This window comes from Chiloscyllium plagiosum, chromosome 41 (assembly GCF_004010195.1).
Source record: "Chiloscyllium plagiosum isolate BGI_BamShark_2017 chromosome 41, ASM401019v2, whole genome shotgun sequence".
Taxonomy (NCBI): domain Eukaryota; kingdom Metazoa; phylum Chordata; class Chondrichthyes; order Orectolobiformes; family Hemiscylliidae; genus Chiloscyllium; species Chiloscyllium plagiosum.
The window spans coordinates 2,293,338-2,305,975 of NC_057750.1; the positions used below are offsets into that span (position 1 = coordinate 2,293,338).

Sequence of the window (12,638 nt, forward strand, 5' to 3'; positions counted from 1 at the left end):
TGAAGAAGGTGTTTGGTATGTTTTCCTTTATTGGTCAGAGTATTGAATACAGGAGTTGGGAGGTCATGTTGCAGCTGTACTGGACATTGGTGAAGCCACTTGGAATATTGCGTGCAATTCTGATCTCCTTCCTATCGGAAAGATGTTGTGAAACTTGAAAGGATTTACAAGGATGTTGCCAGGGTTGGAGGGTTTGAGCTGTAGGGAGAGGCTGAACAGGCTGGGGCTGTTTTCCCTGGAGCGTCGGAGGCTGAGGGGTGACCTTAGAGGTTTACAAAATTATGAAGGGCATAGATAGGATAAATAGACACGGGGCAACATTTTCACGTGTGTGTGTGTGTGTGAGATGAGCTGCCAGAGGAAGTGGTGGAGGCTGGTACAATTACAGCATTTAAAAGGCATCTGAATGGGTATATGAATAGGAAGGGCTTAGAGAGATATGGGCCAAGTGCTGGCAAATGGGAGTAGATTAGGTTGGAATATCTGGTCTGTATGGTTGAGTTGGACTGAAGAGTGTGTTTCTGTGATGTACATCTCTATGACGCCAAGTGTCGAGGTACAGAACCTTAAGGACAAGGTGGCAAGAAAGAAATTTAAAAGTTAAACATTGCAGTCATTATAGTATAACGTAAAACATACAATACTTGGTCAAGTATCCTCTTAGTTTAAGCTGAAAATAAAGTTAGCCTTTTCTGGAATACTGTGTCCAGTTCTGGTCGCCATGTTATAGGGAGGAGATTATTAAGGTGGTGAGGGTTCAGAAGAGATTTACCAGGATGTTGCCAGGTATGGACAGTTTGCATTCTAAAGAAAGGCTGGATCGGCTGGGACCTTTTTCACTGGAGTGTAGGAGGCTGAGAGGTGACCTTGTAGAGGTTTATAAACTCATGAGAGGCATGGATAGGATAAATGGTGGTGTCAGGGTGGGGGGAGTTCAAGACTCTGGGTACAGTTTAAGGTGAGGGGAGAGAGCTTTAAAAACAACACGAGGGGCAAACTGTTCTACCCAGAGGGTGGTTTGTGTGTGAAAAGACCTTCCTGAGGAAGTGATGGAGGTGGGTCCGGTTACAATGTTTGATAAAATTTGGTGCTGGAAAAATTGCAGCAGGTCAGGCAGCATCTGAGGAGCGAGAGAGTCTACATTTGAAGCCCGAAACCTCAACGGATATGGGTCGGGCGCTGGGACTAGTTTAGTTTGGGATTATGGTTGGTACGGACTGGTTGGGCCAAAGGTTCTGTACCCATGCTTTATGACTCTGTGTTTAGTCACAGGGATTAAGTACTTGATTTGATTAAATATCCAGGTTGGGTCTTTTTATTCAGCTGTGTGACTGCCCTCTGAGGTCAGGTTGCATGTTTTCTCTCTCTCTCTCTCTCTCTCTCTTTCTGAGACCACTTTGTCGAATTGTTACAGCAGAGGGGGATACCAGTCAGCCCGTTGCCTCTGTGCTCGCCCTCCAAATGCTATTCTCCCTGTAGCCTTGCATCCTTCGCGATCCAGTTCTCCCCTGACTCCTCAGTGCACCCTAACCACTCACTCCTCAACAAAAGCATCTCCTTGCTCTGACTGCTTCTGGGAATACGTTTAAACCTGTGTCCCCTCCCTGCCCCCTCGATCCTTTCTCTGCTTCTCAGTTTCCTGTCTGTTAGTGCAGCTTCTCTCTGTCCTGTCCAGGGGGCGCGACTGTAAATGTTGCAGGTGATTTAGTTGCCAACTGGGGAGAATTGCAATGACTGATCCAGCTTTTAAAGGTTACTTATTATCAATGGGAATAGCTCTGTGATGTGCTGTTCATGCAACGGTGGAAGATGGTGCACTTGGCAGATTAAGGCAGTCAATTCTTTGAGGGAGTGGTGTTATTCAAATTGTCACTGTGAGCAATTTGTGGACAGAGGTTGATCAGGGCGATATACAGCACAGTCTCCTTGTTACTCGAAGAGTTAATGTTCTCAGTCACACCATTTAATGATGATTTGGAGATGCCGGTGTTGGACTGGGGTGGACAAAGTTAAAAATCATACAACACCAGGTTATAGAACATAGAACATAGAAGAATACAGCGCAGTACAGGCCCTTTGGCCCTCGATGTTGCGCCGATCCAAGCCCACCTAACCTATACTAACCCACTATCCTTTAATTGGAAGCACACGAGCACTCCTGCGTCGCTCCGAAAGCTAATGCTTCCAATTAAACCTGTTGGACTATAACCTGGTGTTGTGTGATATTTAACGATGAGCCTGGATTGCAAACACTTGTGTTGTTCAACCTGTTGGACAGGTATTTTTTGCTGACTGTGAACTGGATGAGTAATTGTCATGATGTAGCTTACAAAGGTTTGGGAAAACAATTTTGCAGTTGTTATTTCCATCATTGTTGTTAATTGACTGACTGCAAAAGGTCATAGATGACTGGTCTTAAAAGGGGTCACCTTTCTGTCGAATTCACCCCCCCCCCCCCGAGTGCAATGGATGTTGGGATACTGAATACGATTAAGGAGGAGAGGGATTTTTCACTAGCCGTTGGCTGAAGGGCCATGAAGAGCAGGCGGGAGATGGAATTAGAATCCCTGCAATGTGGAAACGGGCCCTTCGGCCCGACGAGTGCACACCAGCCCTCCGAAGAGTAACCCCCCACCCAGGCCCGTTGCCCTCACATTTGCCCCTGACTCATGCACCCAACCTAGATATCCCTGAACACTCTGGGCAATGTAGCACGGCCAATCCGCCTTGACCTGCACATCTTTGGATTGAGTTGACGCTGAGATGGGGTTAACCAAGATTGGATTGAATGGGGGAGCAGGCTGGAGGGGCTGAATGGCCGCCTCCTGCTTCCAGCTTTTCCTTTTTTTTTTTGCAGTGACCACTTAGTTATAGAATCCCGATTTAGTGTGTGGAGGCAGGCCATTCGGCCCATCCTACACCCAACCTCTGGAGTGTCCCACCCAGACCCACCCTGCTACCCTCTCCCTGTAACCCTGCATTCCCACGGCTAGACCACCTACCCTACCCAGAGGTCTCACCACATCAGTGTATACTCGGAGAGTCACAGAGCTGTACAGCACAGAAACAGACCCTTCAGTCCAACTCGTCCATGCCAACCAATCTAATCCCATTTGCCAGAACTTATCCCTCCAAACCCTTCCTATTTATATACCCATCCAGGTGCCTTTTAAATGTTGTAATTGTACCAGCCTCCACCAATTCCTCTGGCAGCTCATTCCATACACGCACCACCCTCTGTATCAAAACGTTGCCCCGAAGGTTCTTTTTAAATTTTTCTCCTCTCACCCTAAACCCTCTAGTTCTGGACTCCCCCACCCAGGGTAAAGACTTTGCCTATTTATCCTATCCATGCTCCTCATGATTTTATAAACCTCTAAAAGGTCACCCCTCAGCCTCCGATGCTCCAGGGAAAACAGCCCCAGCCTGTTCAGCCTCTCCCTGTAGCTCAGACCCTCCAACCCTGGAGCATCCTGGTAAATGTTTGATTTCTGTCTTGATAATGGAAATCCGTAAGCCTGCAGGACAGAGATTTCCAAAGGTTCCCCAGCTTCCAAGTGAGGAATTTCCTCCTGCTCTCAGTCTGAGAGGGGCTTTATTCTGAGATTGCGTCGCTGCTTCGAGACTCTCTTGGCCAGAGAAAGCTCCTGTTGACATCTGCTGAGTGAGCATTTGGACTGTTTTGTTAGGATTGCCCCTCATTCTTTTGAAGAACACATTCTTCATTCTTCTGGAGAATACAGCATTTTCTCACTCTCTCCTCCCGAAACTATCTCCATCGTGGGTCAGTCGGGGTTTTAATCCTGCCACGTCCTCTCCATGTGACTCCTGCCTAATCATGTGGGCCACAGTTACATCACGTGAAAGCCCAGTGTGGTCATCTTGTTGTGGAGGGGGTTGAGTCCATGTCCTGAAATTGTCTTTTCACCCCCACCCTGTCTCGTTGTCCCGAGGCCCTGTGGTTGCTTGGAATGAGAGATTCTGTCTTGTTAGAGGCATGTTCAGAGCCTGTGTCTGACCTGTCAGTGGGACTGACCTCAGCTTAGCTGTGTTTGTGTGTCTTTGTGTGTGTGTGTCTGTGTGTCATCATTCTTCTCTCTGAGTCACAAGGTTTGTGGGTTCAAGTCCCGGTCTGGAGGTTTTTTCATTATTACTGTGGGTCTGGAGTCACATGTAGACCAGACTGGGTAAAGACCGCTTTTCCTGAAGGATGTTAGTGAACCAGCTGGAATTTCCTGACAATTGGCAATTGATTTATGGTCTTCGTTAGACTGTTAATTCCAGATTTTATAAAAATTGAATTCGAATTCCACTATTTGCCTGTGGAGGGATTTGAACCCAGATCCTTAGAACATTACCTGGGTCTCTGGATTAACTGTCCAGTGATTAAAGCCATTGCCTCCCCTTAGGGTGATGTCCTGGGCTGACAGCCACAGCGCGGGGCACTGAGGGAGTGCCCTATCTCCATATGTAACTCCCCTTTTCGGACTCTGCCAGGCTCTCCTTCTCCCTTTAACCACACTCCCCTTTTGTCGGCTTTCAGTGAGAAGATTATTTTGATCAACTTTAATGCGCGCGGGTGTTGGGGTGGAGGAGAATAGAATCCCTACAGTGTGGAAACAGGCCCTTCGGCCCAACAAGTCCACCCCGACTCTCCGAAGAGTATCCCACCCAGACCCATTCCCCTACCCTATTTCTCTACATTTACCCCTGACCAATGCACCTTACCTACACATCACTGCACACTATGGGCAATTTAGCACAGCCAATCCACCCTGACAAGCACATCTTTGGATTGTGGGAGGAAACCGGAGCACCCGGAGGAAACCCACGCAGACACGGGGAGAATGTGCAAACTCCACACAGACAGTCGCCTGAGGCGGGAATTGAACCTGGGTCTCTGGCGCTGTGAAGCAGCAGTGCTAACCACTGTGCCACCGTGCTGCCCACTGATCTGGAATAATGAGGACTGTGTCTTTGCAATGTGCTCTGATCCAAGGTGGCCTTGGGACCCTCGCAGATTAAGAGTCGTCCTTTGCTAACGCTCAGAACTGTGGCACAGTGCCGTGAGTGTTAGTGACCAGCAGCATCTACACCTTCATAGGCTCAACATCTCAATCTTTTTGCTAATGCTCCTTCTTTGTATTGTAAACCTTTGCAGCTATTGAGTCATAGAGCTGTACAGCATGGCAATAAACCCTTCTGCCCAACTCGTCCATGCCGACCAGATATCCTAACCTAATCTAGTCCCATTGGCCAGCACTTGGCCCATATCCCTCTAAACCCTTCCAATTCATATACCCATCCAGACACCTTTTTAAATGTTGTCATTGTACCAGCCTCTACCATTCCAGTAATGGCCTCACCAATGTCCTGTACAACCGCAACGTGACCTCCCCAGCCCGATCCTCCAATGCAGTGAAGTTAATGGAAGGTGATTAATTCTAGCCTGATGTGAGTGTTTTGTTTATTTTTCAGTGGATTGTCTCAGCCCGTCAAAGACCGGTCCCTGCCGTGCATCGTTTCCCAGGTGGTTTTACAACGTCTCCTCCAAAACCTGCAATGAATTCACTTACGGAGGCTGCCTTTCCAATGGGAACAACTACAGGAGTGAGCAGGAGTGCTGGAAGTATTGCAATGGAGTCACAGGTGAGGGGAAAGTCTCCATTGTTGTACCAGACCATTAGAGAGAGAGAGAGAGAGAGAGAGAGAGACAACTGGGGAAGGGGTTTAACCGGAGGGGGTCACCGTGCCTCGGACAAGGGGAGAGGTTGAGAAGGAGAGTATTGTTTAACCCCTGCTCAGACGCTAAGTAATAGAATCCAGAGAACCCCTACTGTATGGAAACAGGCCCTTCGGCCCAACAAGTCCACACTGACGCTCTGAAGACTAACCCACCCGGACCTGATTTGGAGATGCCGGTGTTGGACTGTTGTGTACAAGGTTAAAACTCACAATCCCAGGTTATAGTCCAACCAGATTTATGTGGAAGCACTAGCTTTCGGAGTGCTGCTCCTTCATCAGGTGGTTGTGAAATACCCGATTGTAAGACACCCAGACTCGTTCCCCTACCTTTATATCCTATATTTACCCCTGACTAATGCACCTAACCTGCCCATCCCTGAACATGCTGGGCCAGTTCACCTAATCTGAATATCTTTGGACTACGCAGACACGGGGAGAACGTGCAAACTCCACACAGTCACCCGAGGCTGGAATCGAACCCGGGACCCTGGTGCTGTGGGGCAGCTGTGCTAACCACTGAGCCACCGTGCCGCCCGATACTACTGCCTTTTTAATCCTTTTTATTTGTATAACAGCACGATATATTTTTTCACACAGTAGTGGGCGGCACGGTGGTTAGCACTGCTGCCTCACAGCGCCAGAGACCCAGGTTCAATTCCTGACTCAGGCGACTGACTGTGTGGAGTTTGCACATTCTCCCCGTGTCTGCGTGGGTTTCCTCCGGGTGCTCCGGTTTCCTCCCACAGTCCAAAGATGTGCAGGTCAGGCGAATTGACCATGCTAAATTGTCTGCAGTGTTAGGTGAAGGGGTAAATGTAGGAGTATGGGTCTGGGTGGTATACGCTTCGGCGGGTCGGTGTGGACTTGTTGGGCCGAAGGGCCTGTTTCCACACTGTAAGTAAGCTAATCTAATCCAATCTAATCTAATTTGTACCTAAGATGGCGCCATTATAAAAACTTTCCACTGCACTACAAAACAAGTGACAATAAAAGATATTAATTCATGGTACACTCAGCCAGTGCAGGGATTAAACCCATGCTGTTGGGGTCTCTCTCAATCGCTGACCAACCATCCAGCCAACTGAGCTAACCGACTCCTCAGGGAGGAATGCGAGGGAAAGCTGGAGGTGTGGCACGTCTCTGGGTTTCACATTGATTGCAGCATCTTGGAGAGATTACAGGAACGCGAGATCTCGGACCCAGCGTCTGATTCTTCTCTTGATTTTGAGAATAAGGGGGTGGCCCGGTTCAAAAGAGAACAGATGAGGAAACATTGTGCCCTCCGAGAGAAACCGTCACTGCAAGTCCCTTCCTCAAAAGGCAGTGGATGTTAAATTGTTAAACATTTTAGAGGCCGAGGCAGGGAGATTCCAGGTGATCACGTGGATGTGCCGGAATGCAGAGTCAAGGTTAAAATGGGGTCAACTGCAATCCTTCAAATGCTTCCTACATCATAGCAGATTCCACCCTTCCAAGATACTTCCTCGGCTGTAAAGTCCATTGGTGTGCTTCAATAGTGCTACATACAACATTTTGTTAAGTGTATTTATTTATTCATTTGTAGAGTGTGGGCATCGCTGGCTGGGCCCAGCATTTATTGCCTGTCCCTAGTTGCCCCTTGAGAAGGTGGGGGTGAATTGCCTCTTTGACCCGCTGCAGTCCGTGTGCTGTGGGTTGACCCACAATGCCCTTATGGAGGGAATTCCAGGATTCTGACCCAGCGACACTGAAGGAAGGACGATATATTCCAAATCGGGATGGTGAGGGACTTGGAGGGGAACTTGCAGGGGGTGGCGTTCCCACGTATCTTCCCATTTGGGGGCAGCATGATGGCTCAGTGATTAGCACTGCTGCCTCATAGCGCCAGGGAATCTGATTCAATTCCCACCTTCTGGCTACTGTCTGTGTGGAGTTTGCACGTTCTCCCCGTGTCTGCGTGGGTTTCCTCCGGGTGCTCCGGTTTCCCCCCACAGTCCAAAGATGTGCAGGTCAGGTGAATTGGCCGTGCTAAATTGCCCATAGTGTTAGGTGCATTAGTCAGGGGTAAATATAGGACAGGGGAATGGGTCTGGGTGGGTTACTCCTCAGAGGGTCGGTGTGGACTGGTCGGGCCAAAGGGCTTGTTTCCATACTGGAGGTAATTTAATCTATTCTGCTGCCCCTTGTCCTTTTAGATGGGAGTGTTTGTGGGTTTGGAAGGTGCTGTCTGAGGATTTTTGGTGAGTTTCTGCAGGGCATCTTGTAGATGGTACACACTGCTGCTACTGAGCGTCGGTGGGGGAGGGAGTGGGTGTTTGTGGATGTGGAGCCAATCAAGTGGGGGGGCTGCTTTGTCCTGGATGGTGTTGAGCTTCTTGAGTGTTGTTGGAGCTGCCCCCATCCAGGGCAAGTGGGGAGTATTCCATCACACTCCTGAATTGTGCCTTGGAGATGGTGGACAGGCTTTGGGGGGGTCAGGAGGGGAGTTACTTGCTGCAGGATTCCCAGCCTCTGACCTGCTCTTGTAGCCGCTGTGTTTATGTGGTGAGTCCAGTTGAGTCTCTGGTCAATGGTAATTCCCAGGATGTTGGTAGTGGGGGACTCAGTGATGGTAACACCATTGAATGTCAATGAAACATTTCTCCATGTATTTGTCAAGAAAGTAACAGGATTATTGTCAAGAGTTAAAACTTGGGAGAGAGTATTTTTCAAACCCCCAAGTGGCCAAGCCTGACCACTGTATTTGTGACTGTTCACATAGATTTGCTGGCTGAATATTTTCTATAATTGTCAGTGTTGGTAAGCAGATGCAAAAGTATCATTTATGGGTGATCCACTAAAAAAAACCCAAAGAATTGCAAATGATGGAAATCGGGAAAGAAAACCCCAAACTTCTGGAGAAACTTAGCAGGTCTGACAGCATCTGTGGAGGTAGAAATCAGAGGTAACATTTAGAGTCCAGTGACCCTCCTACAGAACTGGACTTGAAACGTCAACTGTCTCCGTCTCTCTCTCTCTCTCTGAGTTTGTCCGCCAATTTCTCTGTATGTTATTAATAGATTGTGAGATTAGTTGAGTGTGAGATTTTAAATAAAATATATGAACAGCAACAATGACCTCAAACTTATTCTTGTTCTTTTAAAAATCAGAGCCAGGAAGTAATTCAGTGCCAGTACTAAGCAGAAGTATCTCAAGTCTCAAGGGTAAGTAGGAACCATGTTTTGGAATCAAATAAAACGAACCTTCCAGCTCAGCGAGCAAACCCACATCAAGAACTTCAACCTGAGCTGCAAATCTTCTCAAAGCTCTGAATCAAATCAGTTCTACGTGCCTCAATATTTCTGGTTGCTCATGTCCATGACTGAGCAGTTAACACAAAGGACTGTAAAGTTGAGCGTTTTTTAAATTATTTTTCTGCCTCGAAATTTGACGTTTTTGGTTTATTTTTCTGTGTTTTGTTGGACCCTGTGCAGCACTTTTCATCGTGTTTTGAAACAAGGCACATGTGACAATAAATTTAATTAATAAGCAAGTGAAATCAGTAAAGCCCAGAGCTCTGCGAGATAGATGCAGCAAAAGGATCTAACGTAAGGCCACCCACAATCTCTTCAGGTTCTTGCCTGTTGCAAAGTTGGATTTGAGCTTGGTAGTGACTGTAACAAATATATTTGTTCACAGGATGTGGGCATTACTGGCTGGGCCAGCATTTATTACCCCATCCCTAATTACCCAGGGGGCAGTTAAGAGTCAACCCCATTGCTGTGGGCCTGGATTCACGTGTAGGCCAGACCAGGTAAGGATGGCAGTTTCCTTCCCTCAAGAACATCAGTGACCCAGGTGGGGTTTTCCAACAATCGATTCATGGTCATCATTAGATCCTTAATTCCAGATTCTTGATTGAATTTCAAGTTGCCCATGGTGGGATCCAAACCTGGGACCCCTGAGCATTATCCTGAGTGAGGAGTCTAGCGCCTGTACCAACTGGGGCATCATCTGCCTTCTCACCGCTAGTGAGGCAGGCACTCGCCTGATCCAAATTGCCCCTTGAATGACTTGTTCAGCTATTTCAGAGGGCAGGTGAGAGTCAGCCACATTGCGGTGGGCCTGGAGTCACGTGTAGGCCAGACTGGGTGAGGGTGGTAGATTTCCATAGAAAACCAGGCAGTGTCATGGCCCCCATCACCAGGCACAGTGCCAGTTACTGAAGGCATCTTTACCTCAAGGGTCACCATGCCTCAGACAAGGGGGTGTTGGAGGGGGAAGGGGGAGAAGGAGAGTCCTTCATTATACTGTTAGTCAGTGCGGGAATCAAACCAGCGATCCAACCAACTGAGCTAACTGCGCCCCCCCAACACTGTCACAAGTTCCCGGTTTTTATTTCCCAGCAGTGGGCTTGAGATTATAGGGACGTGGGATGATGGAGCAGGAGGCGGCTATTTGACGATTGGAGCCTGCGCTGCTGCTCGCCAAGGTCAAGGTGATCTGAGCCCTCTCCTCTCTGGGACAACCTAGAACAAGTTTAAAATGAGGGGGTGCCCAATTAAACCCGAGAGGAGGGAACGTGGCTATCCCGCCCTCCCAGCGGCAGTGGGTCCGTTAGCCACCACGTGTGGTTCATTCATCCTGGGGGTGGATTAGCAATCTCTCCATTCCCCTGCCCCTCACCATCACTCCCTCCACCCCCCCACTTTGATGTGGCTGTGTTGTGTAATTCCAGACTGTTCCGGGCCGTGTGCTGCGAGTCAGTTTCAGTGTGCGGATGGCTGCTGTGTCTCTCGCGACCTCCTGTGTGATGGCACCACTCGATGTCTGGATAAGTCGGACGAAGATTACTGCCGAGCTGGTACCTGGCTGAGCGAGGTCTCCCTTGTGGGAGGGGAGGGGGCAAAGTTGGTGTCCCTGGGGGAGGTGTCCTTGGTGGGTGGGGGGAGGTGTCCCTGCTGGGGGGGGGGGAGGTGTCCCAGGGGGATGTTCCTCTGGGACTGGTTCTGTTCTCTAGGGGCTCCAGCTGAAGAGGGTGGTCCTTCTGGTGCCCAGTCTCAGGAGTGTGAAACTCCGTGGTGCTGGTCTGAGAAGGTGCCACTACCAGCTCCACCCAGGGTCATCCGTCACTCTGCTCCTTCTGGGCCAGGTTGGTGGTCTCTAACCTGTCCTGAAATCACCTGAATTCTATCCATCTGAAGCCCTCTCCATCCTCATCCTACAGAGTCATACAGCTCGGAAACAGACCCTTCGGTCCAACCCATCCATTCTGACCATGTTCCCAAACTCATCCTACCTCATAGGGTCATAGAGTGATAGAGCTGTACAGCATGGAAACGACCCTTCGGTCCAACCCATCCATGCCGACCAGATATCCCAACCCAATCTAGTCCCACCGGCCAGCACCCGGCCCCTATCCCTCCAAACCCTTCCTATGCCTTTTAAATGTTGTAATTGTACCAGCCTCCACCACATCCTTTGGCAGCTCATTCCACACACGTACCACCCTCTGTGTGAAAAAGTTGCCCCTTAGGTCTCTTTTATGCCTGCATTTGGCACACATCCCTCCAAATGTTTCTTCTTCATGGATTTAGCCAAGTGTCTTTTAAACGTTGTAACTGTATCTGCGTCCGCCACTTCCCCAGGAAGTTCCACACACAAACCTCCCTCTGCAAAAAAAAAAGCCCCTTCTGACTTTGTTTAAAATCTTTCTCCTCTCGCCTTCAGAATGTGCCCCCCAGCCTTGAACTCCCCCACCCTAGCGATAAGTCACCCTATCCATGCTCCCCATTATTTTATAAATCCCTTAACCTCCTACGTGCCAGGGAAAACAGTCCCAGCCTATCCAGCCTTTCCCTATAGCTCAAACCCTCCAACCCTGGCAACACCCTGGTAAATCTGTTCTGAACCCTCTCCAGTTTAATAATCTCCTTCCTATAACTGGGCGACGAGAACTGGGCACAGTATTCCAGGAGAAACCTCCTCCAGTGTCCTGTACAATCTCAACATGACTTCCCAACTCCTGTACTCAAAGGACTGAGCAATGAGCATTCCTGAAGAAGGGCTTATGCCCCCGAAACGTCGATTCTCCTGTTCCCTGGATGCTGCCTGACCTGCTGCGCTTTTCCAGCAACACATTTCCAGCTCTGAGCAATGACGGCAAGTGAGCTAAACACCTTCTTAACTGCCCTGTCTAGATGTGAAGCAAAACTTCACAGAAATATAGTACCTGAACCCTTGGGTCTCTCTGTTCTACGACACCACCCAGGCCCTACCGTTAACTGTATAAATCCTACCCCTGTTTGTTTTACCATAAAGCAATATCTCGCGTTTATCCTCCATCTGCCACTCCTCAGCCCATTGACCCAATTGATCCAGACCTCTCTGTATTCGGAGTTAACCTTCCTCACTGTCCACTAGGTCACCAATTTTGGTGTCATCCACAAACTTGCTAACCGGGCCTCCTGTGTTCTCATCCAACTTGTTTATATAAAAGGCAATCAGAAGTAATTCCTGCAATGCTCAGTCTGACACGGCCTCTTTGTCCAACATTTCTTCAGAAGATAAACTCTTCATCTCCAGAAAAATGATTAATCTTTGTATTTAATTGAGGAGGCGGGAGCTGTGCAGAGTCCTCTGGACACAGTCTCCCCCCACACCCTGTACAGCTGCAGTGAAACTTTCCCACTCCTATATTCCATTCCCCTCACAATCAACGCCCACATTCCTCTTGCTTTCCTAATTACTTGCTGCATATGATCCATGCACTGGGTCACCCAGATCCCTCTGTACCACTGAGTTCTGCAATCTCTCTCCATTTTAAATAGCACACTGCCATCAGACTCCTTCCACCCAATCCTTTGCCCCCTCCCTCCTTCTCTCTCTGTCCCCCCCTCCCTCCTTCTCTCTCTCTCTCTGTCCCCCCTCCCTCC

General features: G+C 48.9%; 1 protein-coding gene across 1 annotated transcript in view; it reads left to right on the plus strand.

Moving 5' to 3' along the window:
• LOC122542681 (putative Kunitz-type serine protease inhibitor) overlaps window positions 1-12,638 on the plus strand; it is a 26,631-nt gene that overhangs the window by 632 nt on the left and 13,361 nt on the right. The window contains exons 2-4 of the mRNA XM_043680658.1: window positions 5,460-5,649; window positions 8,874-8,927; window positions 10,442-10,567. Coding sequence (XP_043536593.1) covers window positions 5,460-5,649; window positions 8,874-8,927; window positions 10,442-10,567 — 370 coding nt within the window. The remainder of the gene's footprint in view (window positions 1-5,459; window positions 5,650-8,873; window positions 8,928-10,441; window positions 10,568-12,638) is intronic.